Below are 20,437 nucleotides of genomic sequence, written 5' to 3' on the forward strand. Positions count from 1 at the left end.
CGCAGTGGTATGTGGTGTCATTCCTGTGGCTGTGTGCTCCTCTCCATTTCGGGCACTGTGGTTGAAGTTTTCCTTTGGTTTTACCTAGCAGCAGGATTCTTCTGATTTTTTTTTTCTTTAAAGAAAGTAATAATACTTTTCTGAGGCAAAACCCTCAGGAATTATATCAACCACATGAAATATAAATACATTTTCTCTCCCATTGCATAAATGATGGATTAGCTTTTCACTGGAGAAACCGAGAGTAGGATATAAGGGCAATTTGTGTAACTCGCCAAATAGGCTGTGGTGTACAGCAGCAGACAGTTATGAAACGTGACGCTGTAGGAAATATGATTGATGTGTGATGGACACTGCTTGGTAGATCAGTTCCCTAAAGTACATGTCCTATCATGAGAGCACCATGGTTTGTATTATGTGCAGTGAGTATCTGGACACAGATAAACTACTACCTGTTGGAGTATTATTTTATCCAGTAATGTGTGAGGTTTTTTAAAGTATAATTAATAATATAAGACCTTCTTTGTCATTTATGGAAGAAAAGAGTTTGTCTTTTTTCAGGATGAAAAGCAAGAATTTGTGAGTGTAGAAGTGAGGTACCATCCTTTTCTCGAGCAAGACTTGACTCTGATTTATGGAGGAGAATATATAGAGCTGAATGTGAACTTCTCGTCCTCGTACCAATTAGCAGCAGAAGTGTGCTGCAGCAGCAATTGTCTCTATAATAGCTGTGGGATGCACAGAAAATGCCAGTTTGCTTTATGAAGCTAACCGAGTAAAACTGCCAGCTTGGCATGTGCTTCACTGTCACCGTTACGAGACACCGCTTTTGTAGAGCAAGCAAATACAGTTCTTAAACCAAAAAAAAGGGAGAACGATTTCCAAATCCCTTAGTACAAGTTTTATATATCTGGTGTATCCAGACCCCTGCTTCTGAATTGCATTAAGACCCCTCAGGAATTACACCCTGGCAACTATTCAAGCTCCTGTTGATGCATAAACAGGCACACTTAGGAAAACAGAGTAGCTTGGATCTGTTTGTCCCTTTTTGGTTGGTGATGAGCTAATTTTATTTTAAAATGCAAGGGTCTTTTCTGCTTGGTGCATGAAGGGACAGAGTGAACTCAGTGGAGCTGAAATTTCCTGAATTATAATAATCAGTAATTTTAGCCCTGGCTCTGGGTTAGGGAGGGATACTAGGTTGGACTAAAGGCGCTGTGACTTTATTCCACTTGCCTGAGACAGACTTTTTTATCATATTACTGCAGGGAAACCTTATGAAGTTGGAGGACTCCATGACCTGTAATGGATGGTGTTTCCTGTAATTTTGTCCTTCATGTTTAGTTTGACAGGGTTTATTTGTCATGATGTGGGAAAAATACGAACTTTTAACTTCTTTTTATCTAAGTGAACTCTATCAACATTGCATTTATTGTTTGCACAACTACTACCTGGTAACAGATATTAGGACAAAATATCTAGGAGTAAAATATATTCCCAATGTGATTTACTTTTTTTTAATGAAGTTGAGTGAGGGGCAGCTTTGTCTCCTGTGTACTAAAAGGAAAAAGTAGTTTTGACACAGATTTGGTGTAGTTTACCTACATGAGAACAGAACCAAAAATTAAGATAATAGGTTTCACAAAGAAAATCTATATTTATGTTAAAACAACATGCTCAGAATAGTTAAATAAAAATTCTGATAAATAGATAAGCTATTAATTAAATGTACTTTGCATGGTGGAAGCTTACAGTCATTGTGCGTAAATACTAAGCTATTTTAAAAAGAAAACTGACATTGCAAGTTCTCAATAGAGCTGATAAAATTCGTCTGTCTGCTTTTTCACATTAAAATTGGATTTTCATGGAATGATTTTTGTGTATGTGAAAAGTATCTTTTTAAATATTTAATTAAGACACCGAGAAACAAGTTTCTCAATTACTTGCTAAAATATTTTGCTTTTTATTTACAAGTTATTTTTTCCTACCAAAAAAGCTAACTTTTAAAAAATGCTTTTGTTTAATTTCTCCATGGAAAAAAAGCCTTTTTCTGACAAAAGGCCCCCCCCCCCCCGAGAAAATAAGTCTTTTTCCTTCAAAGTGCACATTGTGCTGAAAAGTGAAACAATGTCAAAAATGCTGGGGTGTTACTACAACTGCCCCACTGCTCCCTCAAAACATTGAGTGATCCTTTGGAGGAGAAAAACTTTTGAATTAAAACTGAGGACTGATGCTCATGAAACTTGTCTGTAGAGTTCTGCCGACTTTGGGCAAATCATCAAAATACCAATCCTGGGAGATGCATCTGAGGGCGTTTCGCAGATGCTGGGGCCTGTGCTCTTTGTATTCCAGTTTCTCTGTTTTGAGTGGACCAGCAGCAATCGAGCTACCACCGGCATATCAGGGTGATATGGTTACACAAGCCAGTGAAGACAAAATGATTTCCACTTTTGAACGGACAGAGCCGTGAACTGTAAACTGTTTCTCTAAGCTTTGTTTGTAACACTGGAAGAACCAAAGCCTTTAATAATGAAGACTCTAAGCAGTCTTAGAGTCTAGAAATCCCTGTTTTGCTCATCCAAGTGGCTTTTTTTGAGGCTGCTTCACTTTGAAACACAGCACATTGAAGGAAAATTGTATCTTGTTTACAAGTACTGCAGCCTGCCAATTACCAGTCCAGTAATAGACAATTCCAGGTAGCAGAGGCTAAGGCATATCTTAACCAATTGGTATTAACTACATGTAGTAGATGAGAAAAGCTGTCATTTATTTAAATAATAAAAAAAATATTTCTCTAATGGGAGAGTTTTTCTTCTCCACAGTATATATACAATATAAAAAAAAAAAAATTGGTGAATCGTGCAGCAGTTTAATTTTAGCTCAAAGAGGATTATATGACCTACACTTTTATTTGATTTTTCACAATGTTTGCTGTGTCATATGGTTAACCTAGTAGGATCTGTTCGCAAACTGTCCTTTTAAAATGTGTGATGTCATATATGTAACTTCTTAAACATCTCAAGTTGTTTGTAATTTAGGCTTTGGAAACATCTCCCCACGCACACAAGGTGGAAAGATATTCTGTATCATCTATGCCTTATTGGGAATTCCTCTGTTTGGTTTTCTGTTGGCTGGTGTTGGAGATCAACTAGGGACGATCTTTGGAAAAGGAATTGCCAAAGTAGAAGATACCTTTGTTGTGAGTATGCTGACTGCCTTGTTTGTTCTTCATGCTGCTCGTTGTTCTGAAGTTAACAATTGAAATGGAAAGCCTGAAAAACAGGGTATAGCTCATCATTGTAACCAGATGTCAAGCAAAAGGTAGGAAGAACTTTGCAAAGTCTGAACGTGTTACTGAACATTGTTAACTGAGGATTGGATGAAGCCAACATTTTCTACAATAATTATGGTTGGGAAGAGGAACAATATCCAAAACATTTTATTTTTGCTTTGCCCTTATACTCCTGAGCTTGCTGTGATGTTTGCCTTTAAAGGTTGTCACATAGATTGTGGTAGGAAATCACTAACTCAGAGAGATGGAGGAGTGGAGCTGTAGGGGTAATGTGTGGAAATTATTGCTGCTGCTTTGAGTTGATTCACAGAAAACCTTTGGTGTCTGAGCCTAAAATCACAAGTCTTAAAATCTCTACTCACATGCTATCATACCAGAGGAAATGCTCACAGTCTGTAGGCATCTACATTTCCAGATTTACGGGTCTGTAGGTGACTAAAGCTTTGTGCGTTCACAGAAGCAGGACAGCCTAAATGGTACAGAGCCTGTTGGTGCTTCCCTGACATTGTACTCCTCTTTGTGGTCTCCTCACTAGGCTGTGGGGTGTTCGACTGTTTAAGGTATTTTCAGCCTCTTCTGCTGAACTGCTTAGCACAGCCTAGATGTTCAAGCCCTTCATTTTCTTCGGCTACCGATCTTCAATTATTCATGCAAAGTGGCACAGCTTCAGTAGAGGAAGAGACCTATCAAACAGACTAGAAGGTTGTACAGGTATTGGGAAAGTTCAGCCACAGCCAGTTCTTAGCAATCAAATGCTTTGAATTCTAACAGAGGAACTTAATTTACTTAACTGAGTCTGTTTCACACACAGAAAAGTTTTAAGGTTGTATTTTACTAATGCAGTTATTAAATGTATTTACTGAGATTTTTGAAGCATAGAATAAATGGCATAATGGAACTTTTAATAAAATTAATTCTTTAGGTGTTTTACTAACCTTTAATAAAATATTGTAGGTTTAACTATTACCTAACGTTCAAAGCACGTATGAAACACTATTTGCCTTTTGATATGTAGAATACGTCATATCCAGTGAATACTTAGTGAGCAGCCTGACTTTGTAGCTGTTTGCATTAGCACTGCAAGTGTTAGCAGAATTGTTTTTTTGCAACAAGCCCTAATCTTTTCTTTATAGGAAGGGTCTGCCATGGCTTTATTTTTGAAGCAAAGCAGACTGGGGCTGTGCTGAGTAGTCATATGCAATAGGTAAATAGAAGCTTGAAAGCGTTTTAAGAAAAGGCAGGTATTTTTGACTTTGAAAGATCAGTTCAAGTCCAGACAAGTTACTGGTGAATAACATCCATTTCCATTGAGATTTGCCTAGAAAAGGCAAGAACATTCCATGAGAACATTTTGGTTTTATCCTTTCTGTTTTTTTATCACTGAATTTTATTTTTTGCTTAAAAGTACAAAAGATTTGAGACCATTTTGTGTGTTTCTTAGCCTGCTGCTCATAGGGATAATGGTTTTACTTTTTCCGTAATGGATGTATCCCTACAACAAGAATGCCCCAACGTAAAAAGCAGCATCTTGCCCTGTTTTGCAAATCTCTGAATGAAAACACTGATCTATATGTTGCAGTCTGGAACATTCCCTTGTTCTGTTTGCTAGTTCTCCAAAAGAACTGGGAGACACTGATGGGTCAGAGCAGGGAATTTCATGTTGCCATAACCAAAGCTACTACTGTGATTTGGGTTACAAAAGCTGGACCTCAGTCATGCTGACTGTAAAACCTAGTTTCCATTGGCACTAAACTTAAATACAAGAAAACATGTATCGTGAACAGTCTTATTTCATTTTTGGTCTCCTTTTGTGAAAGTTTTCAGTTTTGTGCAATCCCTTGCTTACTTTAAGTTGAACCAACACGCTTTGGATGGATGGAAAACTGTATGGAGAGGGAAATTGTCAAACTGGCAGGGCATGTCAAATGGGACTTTGCAGTAGTCTGTTCTAGCTTTGGTACTGTTAAATTTTATTACTAGTTTACACAACAGATAAAGGACTGTTCATTAAATCTACAGATTATCTCACGATTGGGAGAACTAAAAGTTGGAGGACAGAATTAGAATTCAAAATGATCTTAAAAAATTTTGAGAAGCAGTCTGAATATATAGGATTCAATTCAAGAAGGACAAATTCAAAGTACTCTTTGAAGGAATAACAAAATATGCAATTACCTGTCAGAAAACAGTTGTCTAGGTGAATTTTGTAGAAATGTTCTGAGGACTCCAGGGGCTCATAAGATAACATGGGTTAATGTCATACTGCTGTGAAAAAGCATACATCATAGTTAGAAGTGTAAATAGGAGTGTAAATAAATAAATAAATAGATAAAGCATAAGAAAGGATCCTTCCATTCAATTTTGTGATATTTTTTTATATCTAGTTTTGATATGACACCTAATGAAACATGGATTAGTTGGCTGGAGCCAAGGGATAGCAATGAGAACGGATGGGTGAAGAAAGACTGAAAGAAATGAATTTATTTGGTCTGAAGAATATATGACTGAAAGAAAACACCTGTAAGAGTTTGCTGGAAAGAGCAAAGTAGCAATTTCTTTGTTTGCCTTGTGTAAGACCATAAATAATAGACTTAAACTGAAGGAGATGAGAGGTATGTTAAGCATTAGGAAAACTTCCTGACGACAAGAACAGTTAAGCATGATCACATATTGCCTGGCCAGTAACGTATCTGCAGTGGCTTAGTTGGGTTGGTTTTGGGGCAGGTTTGGAAAAGGTGGTGTCTCCCTTCCGGCTCTATTTTCTGTGGTTCTGTTTAGCCAGTTACTTGATTAGAGAGAACTGTATGGTTAAAATTCACCTTTTTTATTCAGTTATTTGTGGATGCACAAAAGTAGAGACATCGCAGGTGCAAGCACTACTTGAAGCTCACTGAAATATCTAGCCCCCACTGAAAACTTTAGCATGATCAGCAGTTAATATTAATGAATGCTACACACGCCACTCACCCAGATCACAAACCTGGCTGCAATGAAGAGTCCAGCCCTGCTCTGCATTTCCTGCTAGCAAATGTTTCCTAGGGTAGTCACGTTTGCTTTGAAAACCCTTTCAAAATAAAACTCTGCTTTGATTTTCCTGTTTGTTTGAGAATTATAATGCATTGTCCTCTTGAGCAATGTAGTGCTCACTGGGGGTGATAGGTGCTTACGTACAGTGGCGCAGTTTTATTAACGATGGGTTTCCTCTCTTTCCCCTTCCCTTTCCAGAAATGGAATGTGAGTCAGACAAAGATTCGCATAATTTCAACAATAATATTCATACTGTTTGGCTGCGTGCTGTTTGTTGCTCTTCCTGCAGTTATATTCAAGCACATAGAAGGCTGGAGCACGCTAGATGCAATTTACTTTGTGGTTATCACTTTAACTACTATTGGATTTGGTGACTATGTTGCAGGTAAGATTTTCTCATAACTCTTTATCTTATAATATTTTGCACAGTGATACATCATCTTCTGCAGTTTTGTATTATTTTGGGACAGACACTTCTCTGTTGTGATGCCTCTCTCCCAATTTTACCCTTTATTATTCTTATGTCAGTGCACAGGAGGGGGCCTGCCCTCATTTTGGATCATGTGGCAGGCTAGAGACGGGAGGTGGGACAGTGAAATGCATGGTGCCTGTCTCTGCATACTCCATTTTTTTTCTTCTCCTGTACTGTTAAAAAATGCTTTACTTAATTTTTAGGTAGAATTTTTTGTTCTTACAGATTGAGTGAAGTGCAAGAATTAATACAGTATCTTAGTCTGCTGAATATATTTTTTTCAGCTGGAGTCGCTTAAAATGTCTCACCCCGTGAAGTTATATGACATAGTTTTTGTGTGCGTCACTTCCTTTCAAAGTGTTGTTCCAGAGCTCTGTTTCTGCCATTGAGATGCCTCTGTTGGTGTTGGATCCTGCTTCTGTGCTTTCTTTCTTTTGTTTGCCATGTACGCATTTGTCCATGTGTGTTTTGTAATGTAAGGAGAAGGTTTAGCACAACCCATAGATAACGTGTCCAACTTTTATGGTTCTATTAACCCAGATTGGATTGGTTGCAAACAACTGTGACAAACTGAGCTAAAAAAAAGCTTGGGCCAGTTCTCTGCATCAGCTTCTTTCTTGAAAAGGTGTTAGAGGTGTTAGACCACTTCTCAGAATAGGATTGAGTAAGCTTCTGTTGTCTGTGTTGAGGAAGTGTGTTAGTCCGAGTCAGTGATGTGTTTGAGGTGAGGATTAGAAATTCCGAGCTTTGTGCTCTGAGTCCGAGACTTGCTTTCTTCAGCCTGATCTCATGCTTCTCCTGATGCAGCACCATCATCTCTCTTTCATGAGATGCCTCTCTCCCACCCCTGAACTCTCTGCAAGGCAGAGGTAGCTGAGAAAGGTAGCCGAGAAGGACAGCAGTGCTGGACTGCTGTCAGCGAGCTACATTGCCGGAGAGAAGCATTTCTAGCAGACATCCACGTGGTGTGGGCTCCTCCCGTGTCCCGTCTGTAGCCACAGCTGTTGCATGAGTCCAGGTGCACCAAGGTGAGGGTCTTATGTTGGGTAGCTCCTCCTAGTGACTTGCAGGCCTGCCTGAAGTTTGCCTTGATGGCGGGAATGTGACTGGTCTTGTTGCTGGCAAAAGTTTTTTTCAGGTTGGTGAGGTCCCACAGAGACCTCTGAAGTGTCTGAACTGTTTGGCATATTCATAAACGATCTGGGTAAAATGGGGGGAAATTTAGTTAGTGGTGAAGATACTAAGTTATGTAAGCTGTTTAAAAAATGAAGGCCACGTGAGAAGTTGACAAAGATTCTTATAAATTATAGAACGGAGCTGTAAAATGGCAAATTAAATTTATTTGGACTTTTACATAGGTTTTTGTGATGTCTCCATATCTCTTTTGAATGTGTCTCATCTCTCTGTCCCTTTTCCTTTTCCATATTGTTTTTCTTATTTCCATTTTGTCTTCAGGAATTTGTGATTCTGGTCAGATTCTAACTAGCACCAAATAAAAAATTTATGCTGTTTCCAAGCCAAGAGTCTGGGTGTTTTAGACTTTGGTTCCTGAGGGGTACGTGTATGTCAGGGAATAAAAATAATAGTGTATAAAGACCTGGTTATATTTACTGTAAAGCATTGTGTGAAATGGCCCACTTGGCTCTAACTAGAACACTGAGTACATTCATCATTACTCTCATTATAAATTTCCACGGATTTTTCTATTTGTAGACCACTTGATATCATAATTTGTTCCTACCTCATGTCTGTGTTTTCATTTTACCAGGAAACACTTTCTCTTTCTACAGAATGTCCTTGAATTACATTGTTCTATAGCTTATGGCCTTTTATGGTTCACTTCATATATATATTTTTATTTTAAAGTTCCACTGTAAATGCATGATGTCAAAATGTCACGAATGTTTTCTATTTTCTTTTAGAGTAACACGCACAAGACTTGTATTTGTACTGTAACATGTTATTGACTTAAAGTTTCAGTGTGTGGGAATTGGATTTGTACGTGCAGAGATGATGCTCAAGAGAACAGGGTTAGATGACTATCTATCTCCATCATAACTGGGAGGTTAACATTGCCACTGGACTGTATTTTGTCAGAGATGAAGTTGACAATATTATCATCTTTGTGTGGACTAACATACTCGGTTTATGGCAGATGACTTGAAGGATTTTTCAAAAAGGTCCATTTGTTGTCTTGTCGTTCCGGTACATAATTGTCTAGTTAAAGAAAAATTCTGAAAAATAGGTAAGGTATTCATTGACTGTGCCTTGCATTGTGAAAGCTTACAGTCATCGGTGTGCATATATACTAAGCTATTTGAAGAAAACTGACATTGCAAGTTCTCAATAGAGCTAATTAAATTTGTCTTAAGGGCTAGGCTTCCGTATTAATTTTGAGGAAGTATGCAGAATCTTTTGCACGCTAACAAATTAGTAACTTGTCTTTCTGATTTTTTGGTTTGCTTGTTTTTCTTTTAGGTAAATCATAACTACCATGCAGGCACTAAGAGCCATTAATATTTTTGTGGTAGGCTTCATCTAGAACACTCTCTCCTTGAAGTTCAGGAAAACTGAGTGCCATAAACAGAGGCAAAACAAGCGTGTAGAGTTAAGGCATGTAATGCTGTATAAGGCTGTAGGGGAGGTTGTCATGATATAATACGGGTGTTGCATCTGAAATTGTGGCTCCAGAGCATGCTGTTCTTGGTTCTGGTTTGCCACGGTGAGGCATGCAGCAGGCAGAATGACGCTTCAGTCCACTTAGTGCCTAGATGGCAATACATTTAGGAAAAAACCTCACACTGGCATTAATTTATTCCTTTTTTCTGATTTTTTTTCCCTGGTCAGAAAGGCATGTTTCTTAAATAACACGTAGAGTGAGAATTACCTTCTTCCACTCAGAATTACGGTCAAATCTAAAGCAGAGTGGTGGGCAGTGATACTCAATTTGCAATTATAGTGAACTCTTTTAGCAATAAAAATAAAACTGCCAATTCTTGTAGCATATTGGAGGTCCATGGGATATTTCATGATTGTGTCAGTTTTGTCTCATAAAGTTCCCTCAAAAATCCAAAATTCCTAAATATTTGGAAGTTTTCAAATATTCTGGTAATTTTTTTCTGGGAACTGTCATCCCAGAGGAAAAAACATAAGTTTGCAAGACCTGCATACAAACGTCATGGTTGTGATAATGTGTATTGGGGTTAAAAGAAACATTTCTTACAGTATCTGTCATTTTTCACTAACATGGAGCTTGCTGCTTCCTGGCACCACTGCAGGTAAGAGCTGAGGAGAAGCCCTGAAGAACTTTTAGGAGGTAAAGGAGAGAGTATTTCTGAATAGCTGTATCAAAAGGGAGCCAACAGAAGAACTTGGGATTCAGGAACGTAATGGTGTTAAAGGCTGTAGTGCAGGTTGTCATATTAGAAATTCTTGTGGTGTTCTCCAGAATTTTTCTACAAGTTTCTTCTCATTTGTAATGGAGACCAAGTACTCTGTTCCCAGAAACTAGAATGCCAAAACATCCCCTTTTGTACTCAGAATCTAGGTTGCTATTTGGAGCCTATGGAAATTTCAGCTGCAGTTTCCACCAGCAAGAGAAGCCTTAAGGCAAACATAAAAGACTGATCACTCAAGGTACATGCAAGGAGGGAAAAGATGAAGAGCCCTTGTAGTGCATGTTCAAGAAAATAATGTGAACAGTATTCCAAAAAACAAACTTGATGTTTCTCATCTTATGAAATGGTTTGATTTTCTAATTTTTGGAGCGGTTGATTTTTTTATATTTTTAGGGAATAAGTAATTTTTTGTAATTGAAGAAAGTTTATTGTTGTAGCTTTTCACAAAAAAAGGAAGTCAGAAACTGTACTACAGTCTGCACTGGCTTATGAAAATTAGGACATGGTCAAACATCCCTTTTCTTGTTTTCAAGAGAAACCATTGACTTCAATATGACAGAAGAAAATCCAGCCAATATTGTGAATATTCTGTGAAAGAGAAAAGAAAGTTGTACCTGAGTCAAATGTGTCATTTTTTAGTATAATGAAAGATATTATTGGGTAGTAAAGTTAACACTGAGGTACATATATATATGTATAACATGACAATATCTTGTTCATATGTGCAGATAAATCCCCTAACTGCAGCACAGATTGGAAGGTATAGTCAAATATTTCTAAGGGAGTTAATCTAACAGGTTTCAAATCTAAATTAGATGAGATGTCCAAAACTTGACTGAATTAAGTAGAGGTCAGAAATATAAATAGCACATCAGTAGTCTGTTCCACAGCGGGGCATAATGATGATATAAGGTTACGCTGCAATCAGTCCAATTCAGCAGATCACATAATTTTGCAAGTCTCACTTTAAAAAAGTATTCTAACTTTTTTTGTTTTGGTTTGGTTTCTTTTTGTTTCTTTTTGTTGTTTTTTTTCCTTGTTTGAACTCTGATTTTTAGCTTATTGCTTCTTCACTGTCTTGGTCTGTAATTGAATTTGGTGTATCGCCACTGTAATACAGATATCTGGGTCTGCACTGTATTGCTTGGCCTGAGACCAGGTTTGTAGAGTACTGAGAAATTTTAGTCTCATTTAATGTCACTGAACTGGAATGCTTCACCTGGTGGTCATAGCAGCCCAGCTGATCTGCTTTCACTATATGATATTACTTACCCGGCAGAAAGACCTCTGGTTTTCCATGTCTCCGCATAAGCTAGCCTTTCGCCGTCCCTTTTTGCAGTCCTCGGAGGTAGTTCCTTTCAAGCTGCAGGGATGAACCTCTCTGTTTCTTTGGAGTGGGACAAATGCTGTTTCTGGATTAAGCCTGTTGACCAGGTTTGTCACAACGGGGATGGTGGACAGCTACTTGTTATTCTGCAATTAAAACTGTGTTTGGATTTAATCACATTTCTATACCCAGAATAACTTGTACTGCTGATAAAAAATAATAAGACATTTCCTGGTTTGAAGGGCCAGCTTTTGAATAACCCATAAATTTGTGCTGGTATGGAATTAAGATACTCAGTGCCAATAGCACTTTCTATTCTCTGCTTCTACTTTTGAAACAAAAATGCAAACAAAACCAGACAACTTAAGAGAAATAATTGCATGTTTCTATTTTGAGTCAGTTAGCTGTAGAAAGAATGGGGAAAAGAGTGGCAGCTATAAAGAAATTTATTTACTTAAAATGTACTTGGTTTATGTAAATAAATAATTAAAAAATACATATATTTGAAAGCCTGATCACTCACCTGAGAACCAGAATCTGTCCTAATGCACCCCTGAAATCTTCTCTAATGCCAACCTTCACTAAAACACAGAGCTTTTCACCTCAGTAAGGAATATATTTTGGGCCATGAAACAACCTATGCCTTCCAAATTGTTGAAAATAGCAAATAATTTAAAAGTTGTTTGGCAGATGTAAGAATGGTGGCAGCAGCAATACAATAGCAATACAAAAAAGATGGATGGAGAAGCTGCTTGATTTCTCATAGATTTCAAGGGACTTTGGATCAAATCTTTACCACAAAACATCTCTGCAAGAAACTGTGGCTGCTCTTGGTAAAAGATTATGGCGGTGAAACTTACAGTTAAAGAGTAAGTGCACTCCAGTTAGGAGATACGTTTCTTCTTTATTGTGGTTGTAACCTTTTCCAGGTAGAGGTCAAACGAAGTTGGAAAAAAGATTTGTCCCTTGGCCCACAAAATTGGTTTTGCCAAACAAACATCAAAATTCAGCTTCTACCTTCTCAGCGTTTTGCTTCCTAAAGGGCTGTATAAAATAATCTGCTTTGCAAAAGAAAGATGGTTGCATTATTAAATAAAAATTACGCTATGAAGAATCCATGCGAATGTATCATGTTGATATGCTTTTTACAATGTTACCAGTAAAATCATTAGATGAATTAGCTCATATACTTCAGTACAAATACATTTAGCTATACATACTCATACTGAAATACATTCATACCCATTTATGTGAATTGTAAATCAGTAGCTAATGAATTCCATTTACTTTAAATTCAGTACAGTTGACTTTTGATGTTTTCCTACCAGTGAAATCCTATTTAATGACATTCCCAGGTAACCACATTATAGCACTCCGTGATGTTTAAGCATCACAGGAGACAGTAGTTATGTCAGGACAAGCTTCCTTAGGTATGTCTCTCGCTCCCTGGTATTCAATTCAATTGAGACCTCGCCCGAGGAGTCCTTGAAATTCAGAAACTCAACAGCTAATAAAGATTTTAGCTGTTAACCCTTTTCTTAGAGGGTTGTTGACTGTCCGTTTCTAACTTCAGGAAAGCTGAACTCCTTTGGGCGTGGCTAGTTGGAGCCATCTCCTGGCCAGACTGTAAAGAAAACTCTTCATTGAATATGAATGTGTCCTAACTCCTGCCCTGGTAATTAATCTTGCTGTAAAAAAATTAGGTATCAACTGTGAAGGAAATGCTCCCTGCAGACTGGCAGAGTTAGGTTCCAGTTTCAGTTTATAAACTTAACACACCAAAAATTAGAAACGAGCTGAGTGGATGCTTTGTATGATACTTTCTTGTGCATTGTATGAACAGCTGGAGAAGAAGGTGAACCACTGAACGTGGTTCATTACTAGCTCCTGATGGATCAAAGGCATGGTGGTAATCAACCATTTTTTGAATGACAACAAATTTTGGGTGAATCATCCCTAAAATCCTGTTTTACTGGATTGACATGAGCTGGATGATGTTAACAATTGCTTCATTTCTGATATTTTGTTTGTCTTGGGCTGTGACAAACTCAACCCTTTGGTGGTTGGCTGTCTTCTGTTCCAGACAGAGCCCTGTCTTCTACCTCACTTGTGACTGGGCAGGTGTCGAAGTATATCCATTTTTGCAATGTGGATTCATCTCTTGGATAGTTGAGTAAATCACTACAGCTCAAGGGATTTTATTGACGAAAAGGCTTATTGACATGAGAATAACAAAATTTCTGTCTGAGGGCTTCCATACAAAGATAGCCATCAGTAAAATTCTTTGTTATTTGCATGTAATCTCTGCTGATTAGATAATAACAGCTAGGAAAAAACATTACTCTTCATGAGAGTTAATCTTGTTATTGTAACAAGATGCTTGATATTTTGGGGCCAATTTTCCTTTGACTGTTTCAGTACAGGATGCAGATACATAAAGCAACGTATTATGTGCCTGTACAGACTACTTTAATGTGCCTGAAAAGGTTTTACTGTAGGGTCTCTTCAATTGTGGGTGGATACGCACATCAAACTTCTACTTGCAGCAACCCAAGCTAGGAGCCTGATTTTATTTGTCATAACACAGCTGAATTGCAAGTTTGAGGCTTCTGTTTTATTGTACTGCAAGATGTGAAATGTGAGTTATTTTGTGTTGTCAAGAGCTCTGGATGAACATAACTTTATTTCCACACAAAAAAGGCATCTGTTCTCTGTATTGTACCTGAAAGCTCCATTACAGACATCTCTGAAATTTATCCTTTTTCACTTTAACACTGGAAGGAAGGAAGTGACTGGTGCTTATGGCAGTGGGATTCAAAAAAGCTGCCTTCAGCTGACATCTATTTTATCTACCTTTTTTGAGTATGATCAGTTCAGCTCAAGTCCCTGCACCCTGGTTTCCTCCTCTGCAAAATGGAGATGATAATGTTTGCCTACCCAACAGGGACACTTGTTAATGCGGGTGCTATTCTTCTTTACTAGGGCTAAAGGAGTCATGTAAGTACTGAAAAGTATTTCAAAGTCCTTGCAAAATCAGATTTCTCAGGATATGAACGCATTACTTTTTCCAGAGCAATACTTAAAATTTGGTACAGCATTGTTATTTGGAGCAGGTGGGAAGTCCTTTCATTCAAGCTGTCCTCAATGACCTCTACCTTAAATAATGATATATCAGAAGTTGAATCAGTTTGTCTGTGTTCATTTTTTAATTGTTATGAATGATTAGCAATCATTGTCTAAAATTTGCATACTCCAAACTGTGTTTTCGAGAGTGAATGAATTTAGATCATCGTTTATTCAAGTTCAACAAAAATTTTTGCTATGAATTTTTGCATGGGTAAGGAAATAGAAGAAGTTGTAAGAAATACAGCTGGTTCTTATTTTAGGAAAAGAATTAATTTAAAAACAGTTTTGCACCTATAACTATTGAGTCTGCTTTAATTTTAACTGTATTGTTTTTCAGGGGGATCAGATATTGAGTACCTAGACTTTTATAAGCCAGTGGTGTGGTTCTGGATCCTCGTTGGGCTTGCTTACTTTGCAGCTGTCCTCAGCATGATTGGAGACTGGCTAAGAGTCATATCAAAAAAGACAAAGGAAGAGGTAAGAACATTTTGAAAGGGGAAGAAATACTACTTTTTAAAAACTTTGATTAGAAGTCAGGTGAGCTCATAGCTGCTTTTGCTCTTAGGGCATAGGTCAAAGCTGTTTATGTATGAAGTATATGCCGCAGCTCAAACTGCAGCAAACTTTGCAGCAGTCTAGTCAAACAGTGATTTTTACATGGCTGTATATAAAATTAGATTAAATGTATTATTAAATTAAGTGTATGTGCACAATTGCACTTCACTTACAGGAAAAAATTCTCTAAAAGGATTATTCTAGACAGTAGAATGTAGTCCTTAATTTTTGAGGCAAAAATCATTCTGCTTTGATTGTTTCTATATGGGATGCAGGTATGTAAAGAAAAATACTAAATCACTAATTGGTTATATTCAAGATACCTTTGATCATTTTATAGTGTGAGAGAGTAAATGTTTCATATCATGCAAGGTCTTGGAATGAATTATTTAAATACGCCTGGGTGTATTTTACCATAATATCTTCAGCGGCATGCCTAGTTATTTGTAGTCAGGTGCATGGCTTTCAGTTCAAATATATTTTTACTTATAAATGTGTATTTATCATTACAATGATGCTACAACATTTTACATTTTGTTGTTTAAGAAAATGTCCTGGTTTTGAAAATGTTAGAGGATAAATAAAATTTCCTTTGATTGCAGCTAGCACAGTTCAGGTTTTACTAGAAGTTAGAGAAATAAATTAATTTTGTTTTAAGCAACATATTATTTCCCTCTAATTTAACTTCAGTTCCTCTGCACGCATCCATTCATGTTACTCAAATATAAAAACTAATTTGTTTTCGATGGAATGAATATGTTGGTTACTGTGCAGTGGCCTACTACTTATATTGTTTTAAATTGTTTTCCTAGCTGTAGGGCACGGCATCAATGCCTAGATGTAATCCTGGCAAACCTTGAGTTCCCGAAGTCCTTGCTATAAAGGGTAGCTTACCCCTATATACCTTCACTCATTACAGACCCTCAGGGTCCCTGCTGCTTTCTGGCCAGAAGGCAGCAGTGATGGTGACGGCAGGCAGGAGGATGTGAGCTGGGGGCTTGGGCAGGATTAAGCCCACTTTGTGAGGATGTGGGCTCGGCAGCCCTTTTCCATTGCCCTTGCTATGCTCGTAGCTCTTTATAGTTCCAGACAGCATTGTGGCAGGTCTGTTGTAAGTACACTTTTACCAGACATTTCATAAACACTTAGCTCTGAAGCAGAGGACAATATTTATTTGATCAGTTTCATTTAGAGAGTATCATCTTTTGTGCCTGCGCTGTAGATTTGAAAGGAAAAAAAAAATTCAGAGATACAGAGCAGCAGGTATCACGTAAGTGTTCCCATTTGCAAGTTCGACAGTTTGCAGGATCACCGTTTTGTTTTGTGGAAAAGCATTGAGAGCGTCTTTAACACCCAGCCTGCATGATTTACAGTGGCTGCAGGGAAACCAATAGATCACCTCAAGTGCCATTAACCTGCATGTTTTTTCTTCATTATTTTTGAACTTCAGAATTAGGTCGGTCTAGCCCATTTTTCCCTCTGCTCTAGGAAGAAGTAAGAGCTGGGCAAGCACATATGGTGTTTCCCCTGTGCACTCTCCTAGTGTCTAACCGTCCTCAACTTGGGGCGTTGCCTAAACTGCATTTAGTTTCCCTGGGTTACTTGTTTCTGGATCCTTGAAAAAATGTGATATGACTGAGACACTATGACTTGGGACTATGCAAAAATACCTCATTCAGGCTTGGTTTTGCTGCATTTCCTCAGAAACCGGTGACACAGTTTAGTTCTGCACACTACTTCCTAGAATTCATCTGGTCTTTAATCTCACTTTTCTCATACTCTTCTCTCCTATCCAGACAGTAAGATCCCTGGATAAGATGCTATCTTGACTATATAATTGTACGTAGCATACTGAGGGTTTAATCTTGTTTAGAGTGTCTCATTATCCATATTATTATAATGAAGATAATATATTAAGACTGTTTGAATTTTATAATATCTTGTTTTTATTTTATACTGAAGGTATTTCAATATAGACTAACTTTGGAAAAGATTTAAAGAAGCATGAATTGAACAAACAAACCCATAGATTCCTTCAAAACATTAAATACATTCCTATTTTTATCAAGTAAAACTCCATTTGCCAGGTTATGCAGCACAGTGCTATGCCAAACTTTCTTTTCTCAGGCACCAGGAATATATGCCTATTTCATCTTTCCATTCTTTCTCACCTTTGTAGTCTAAACAAGCGTATTCATTTTGTCTACAGAAAGGAAAACCTCATTCTTCAGATAGGTCCAAATTCTCTTGGCTGATGCAGGTATTCAGGATTTTCCTGTATACAAGTGTCTCGTTTGTTAGGTTAGATTAAAGACAGACATAACATAACTGGTACCATTTGTTCAATTAATCATATCTCTCATGTTCAGAAATCTCCCCCCCCACTTCTTCACCCATTGCTCAGGCATGTCTGAGAATTCGTAACGAAAGAAAATGTTTTAGCAGTTTAAAAATACCACAGTTTTAAAAATGATGGAGACCAGTTTGAGAATTGAATTATGGCATAGCACAAGTTGTGTGCTAGTTAGAAAATACAAAAAATTATTTCTGTATTCTATCCTAATGATACTTTGTAGGAAGAAAGTTATATAATTATATTGCATTTTGTTATAAGATTGGCTGCGTTTGAACAGAAGCGTTGCACAAATATTGACTTTACAGGTAGCATTTTATGATAAAAACTGCTGCTTTTAGCTCATCCTTACTATTTGCCTAGGAAAACTTGAGTGAAGAAGCTGAGGGAGTTTAGTGGAAATGTAGTCATCAAGTCTCCTCTATGCTAGCAGAAGCCAGAGGAGACTCTGAATTTCTTGTATTGTCTGTTTTTTCAGTTAAACCTAAGTTTACGATGGTCTGTTCCAGCTTCTATGGATGCAGATTATAGTGGAGGAACCTATCTGGAGTTCAAATAGCAGAAATGAGTGCAATGGAAAATCCTAGTTCTAAGTATGTTTTTTAACTTGTCTTTTAAGGAAACATTCTGTCAGTCCTTGGGGAAATAGCTCATTATACCTAAAGGTAGCCTTTGAAATTAGAAACAATGTTACATACTGAAATCTACTGAGAGACAGAGGCTATGATAAAATCTATAGGACTGTAATTAATGCACTCTGAAAACTGAAACAATTTAATATATTTCCTAGGAAACATAAGACACTGAAAATCTTCCTTCACGAAACTTACACACTATGGGTATCAACACCTACAAGTAAACAAGATTTTGTGTAGGATTTGTCATACTTTTAATGAAAAAAATATTAGTAGCCTACCATGTTTTAGACACAGGAGGGAACAGATCATTCAATAGCAATCAGTTGTGTTGGTTTCAGCGGTCTAAGACCAAGGGCTGCTGGCAGCCAAGTCTAGTGAATTGTACCACAGTCCAGGATGAAGATGGGCGGTGGGGGGGGGGGGGGGGGGGGGGGGGGGATGTTGCAAGTGTTGGAAAGCCCCTCTCAACAACCAAAACTATGTATCAGCTGAGGTATTTGGTATCTCTTTTGATAGGCAGCCGTAATAATCTTTTTCCCTTTCCCTGTAGTCTAAAGTAAAAAATAGTTTTTCATAGCATATTTAGGGTGTATATTATGAAAGGAAACCTCCATATTCCAGGAAATGGGCATGCTGATAATGGATATCACCTAATATCTATAGTCCTGTTCACATTTTTCTTAATGCAGTTGCATTGTTCTTAAAAGCAGTTTACGTAAGACTGCGGTAATAATGCATTTCACTGTTTCAACAAAATAAAACATCTGTTTTTATTCAGGATACTACCGGGAAAGTTAGTCATATGCAAGTGGAACTGAGACAAAAAAAACTGATCAGATATGCACTGATCCACAATAATGCTGTATTTTGATATTAAAATCCGGATAACCAGAATGTCTGTCAGTTGCTCAGGTGGCTTTTGTCTCCTGAAACACTCTTGAGAGTTTTGAATGCATCAAGTGGGGAGGGAAGTGAAAGACAAGTAGAGACAGAAGTGGGAGTTTTAGAAGGATAGATCTGCTGCTGGAAGCAGTTCATACAGTAAGATAGATGAAGTGTCAGAAAGTCACTGGAACATGCTGTGTGCTGTAATCTTAAGTAGGTGATCTGTCTCTGAAGTTCAGCTTCAGCTGTACTAGCTTGCCTTAAACTCCCTCCTCTTCATTATTCTCTATACTCTGATTACTCAGAGCACTTTTAAAGTCTTCTGATTTTAGTCTCTTTGAAAGCTAAAATTCCAGCAGGATTTTTTTCCGTGTCATATTTGTCTTTTACTTCAGTATGCAGCAGCTTCTGAATTTCAGCGTTTCCAGCAAAAATGCCTACCCAACCAAGAATCTTAGTCATTTGGGCTATAAATTTCAAATTCCTGTTTTTAAAATTAAGTGCTTATGTCCGTTGACCTCACGACATTCTCTTTATTAAGCTCTAGTCCAGACTCCATTCAAGTCAGTGAAGGTGGGATTCATCTCCAGTGTAGACATCAACATCTGACCTAGTCATCTACATTCCTTTTTGTCATGGTTTAACCCCAGCCGGCAACTAAGCACCACACAGCCACTTGCTCACTCCCCGCCCTGGTGGGATGGGGGAGAGAATTGGAAGAGTAAAAGCGAGAAAACTTGTGGATTGAGATAAAGACAGTTTAACAGCAAAAGCCATGCATGCAATCAAAGCAAGACAAGGAATTCATTCCCTACTTCCCCTTGGCAGGCAGGTGTTCAGCCATCTCCAGGAAAGCAGGGCTCCATCACGCGTAACGGTTACTTGGGAAGACAAATGCTGTCACTCCAAACGTCCCCCCCTTCCTTCTTCTTCCCCCAGCTTTATATGCTGAACATGACGTCATATGGTGTGGAATATCCCTTTGGTCAGTTGGGGTCAGCTGTCCCAGCTGTGTCCCCTCCCAACTTCTTGTGCCCCCCCAGCCTGCTCGCTGGTGGGGTGGTGTGAGGAGGAGAAAAGCCCTTAGACTCTGTGTAAGCACTGCTCAGCAGTAACTAAAACATCAGTGTGTTATCAACATTATTCTCATCCTAAATCCAAAACACAGCACTATACTAGCTACTACCTGGTAGTGGTCTACCTGGACTTCAGTAAGGCCTTTGACACTGTCTCCCACAGCATTCTCCTAGAGAAGCTGGCGGCTCACGGCTTAGACAGGTGTACTCTGCGCTGGGTAAAAAACTGGCCGGATGGCCGGGCCCAGAGAGTTGTGGTGAATGGAGTTCAATCCAGTTGGCGGCTGG

At 38.1% G+C, this 20,437-nt stretch overlaps 1 protein-coding gene across 1 annotated transcript in view; it reads left to right on the plus strand.

The window, feature by feature from the left end:
• Window positions 1-20,437, plus strand: part of KCNK2 (potassium channel, subfamily K, member 2) — a 79,601-nt gene that overhangs the window by 47,567 nt on the left and 11,597 nt on the right. Inside the window, exons 3-5 of the mRNA XM_009330196.1 lie at window positions 3,039-3,199; window positions 6,518-6,704; window positions 14,980-15,119. Coding sequence (XP_009328471.1) covers window positions 3,039-3,199; window positions 6,518-6,704; window positions 14,980-15,119 — 488 coding nt within the window. The remainder of the gene's footprint in view (window positions 1-3,038; window positions 3,200-6,517; window positions 6,705-14,979; window positions 15,120-20,437) is intronic.

Source organism: Pygoscelis adeliae, unplaced genomic scaffold, assembly GCF_000699105.1.
Source record: "Pygoscelis adeliae isolate BGI_AS28 unplaced genomic scaffold, ASM69910v1 Scaffold308, whole genome shotgun sequence".
In the NCBI taxonomy this organism is placed as follows: Eukaryota; Metazoa; Chordata; class Aves; order Sphenisciformes; family Spheniscidae; genus Pygoscelis; species Pygoscelis adeliae.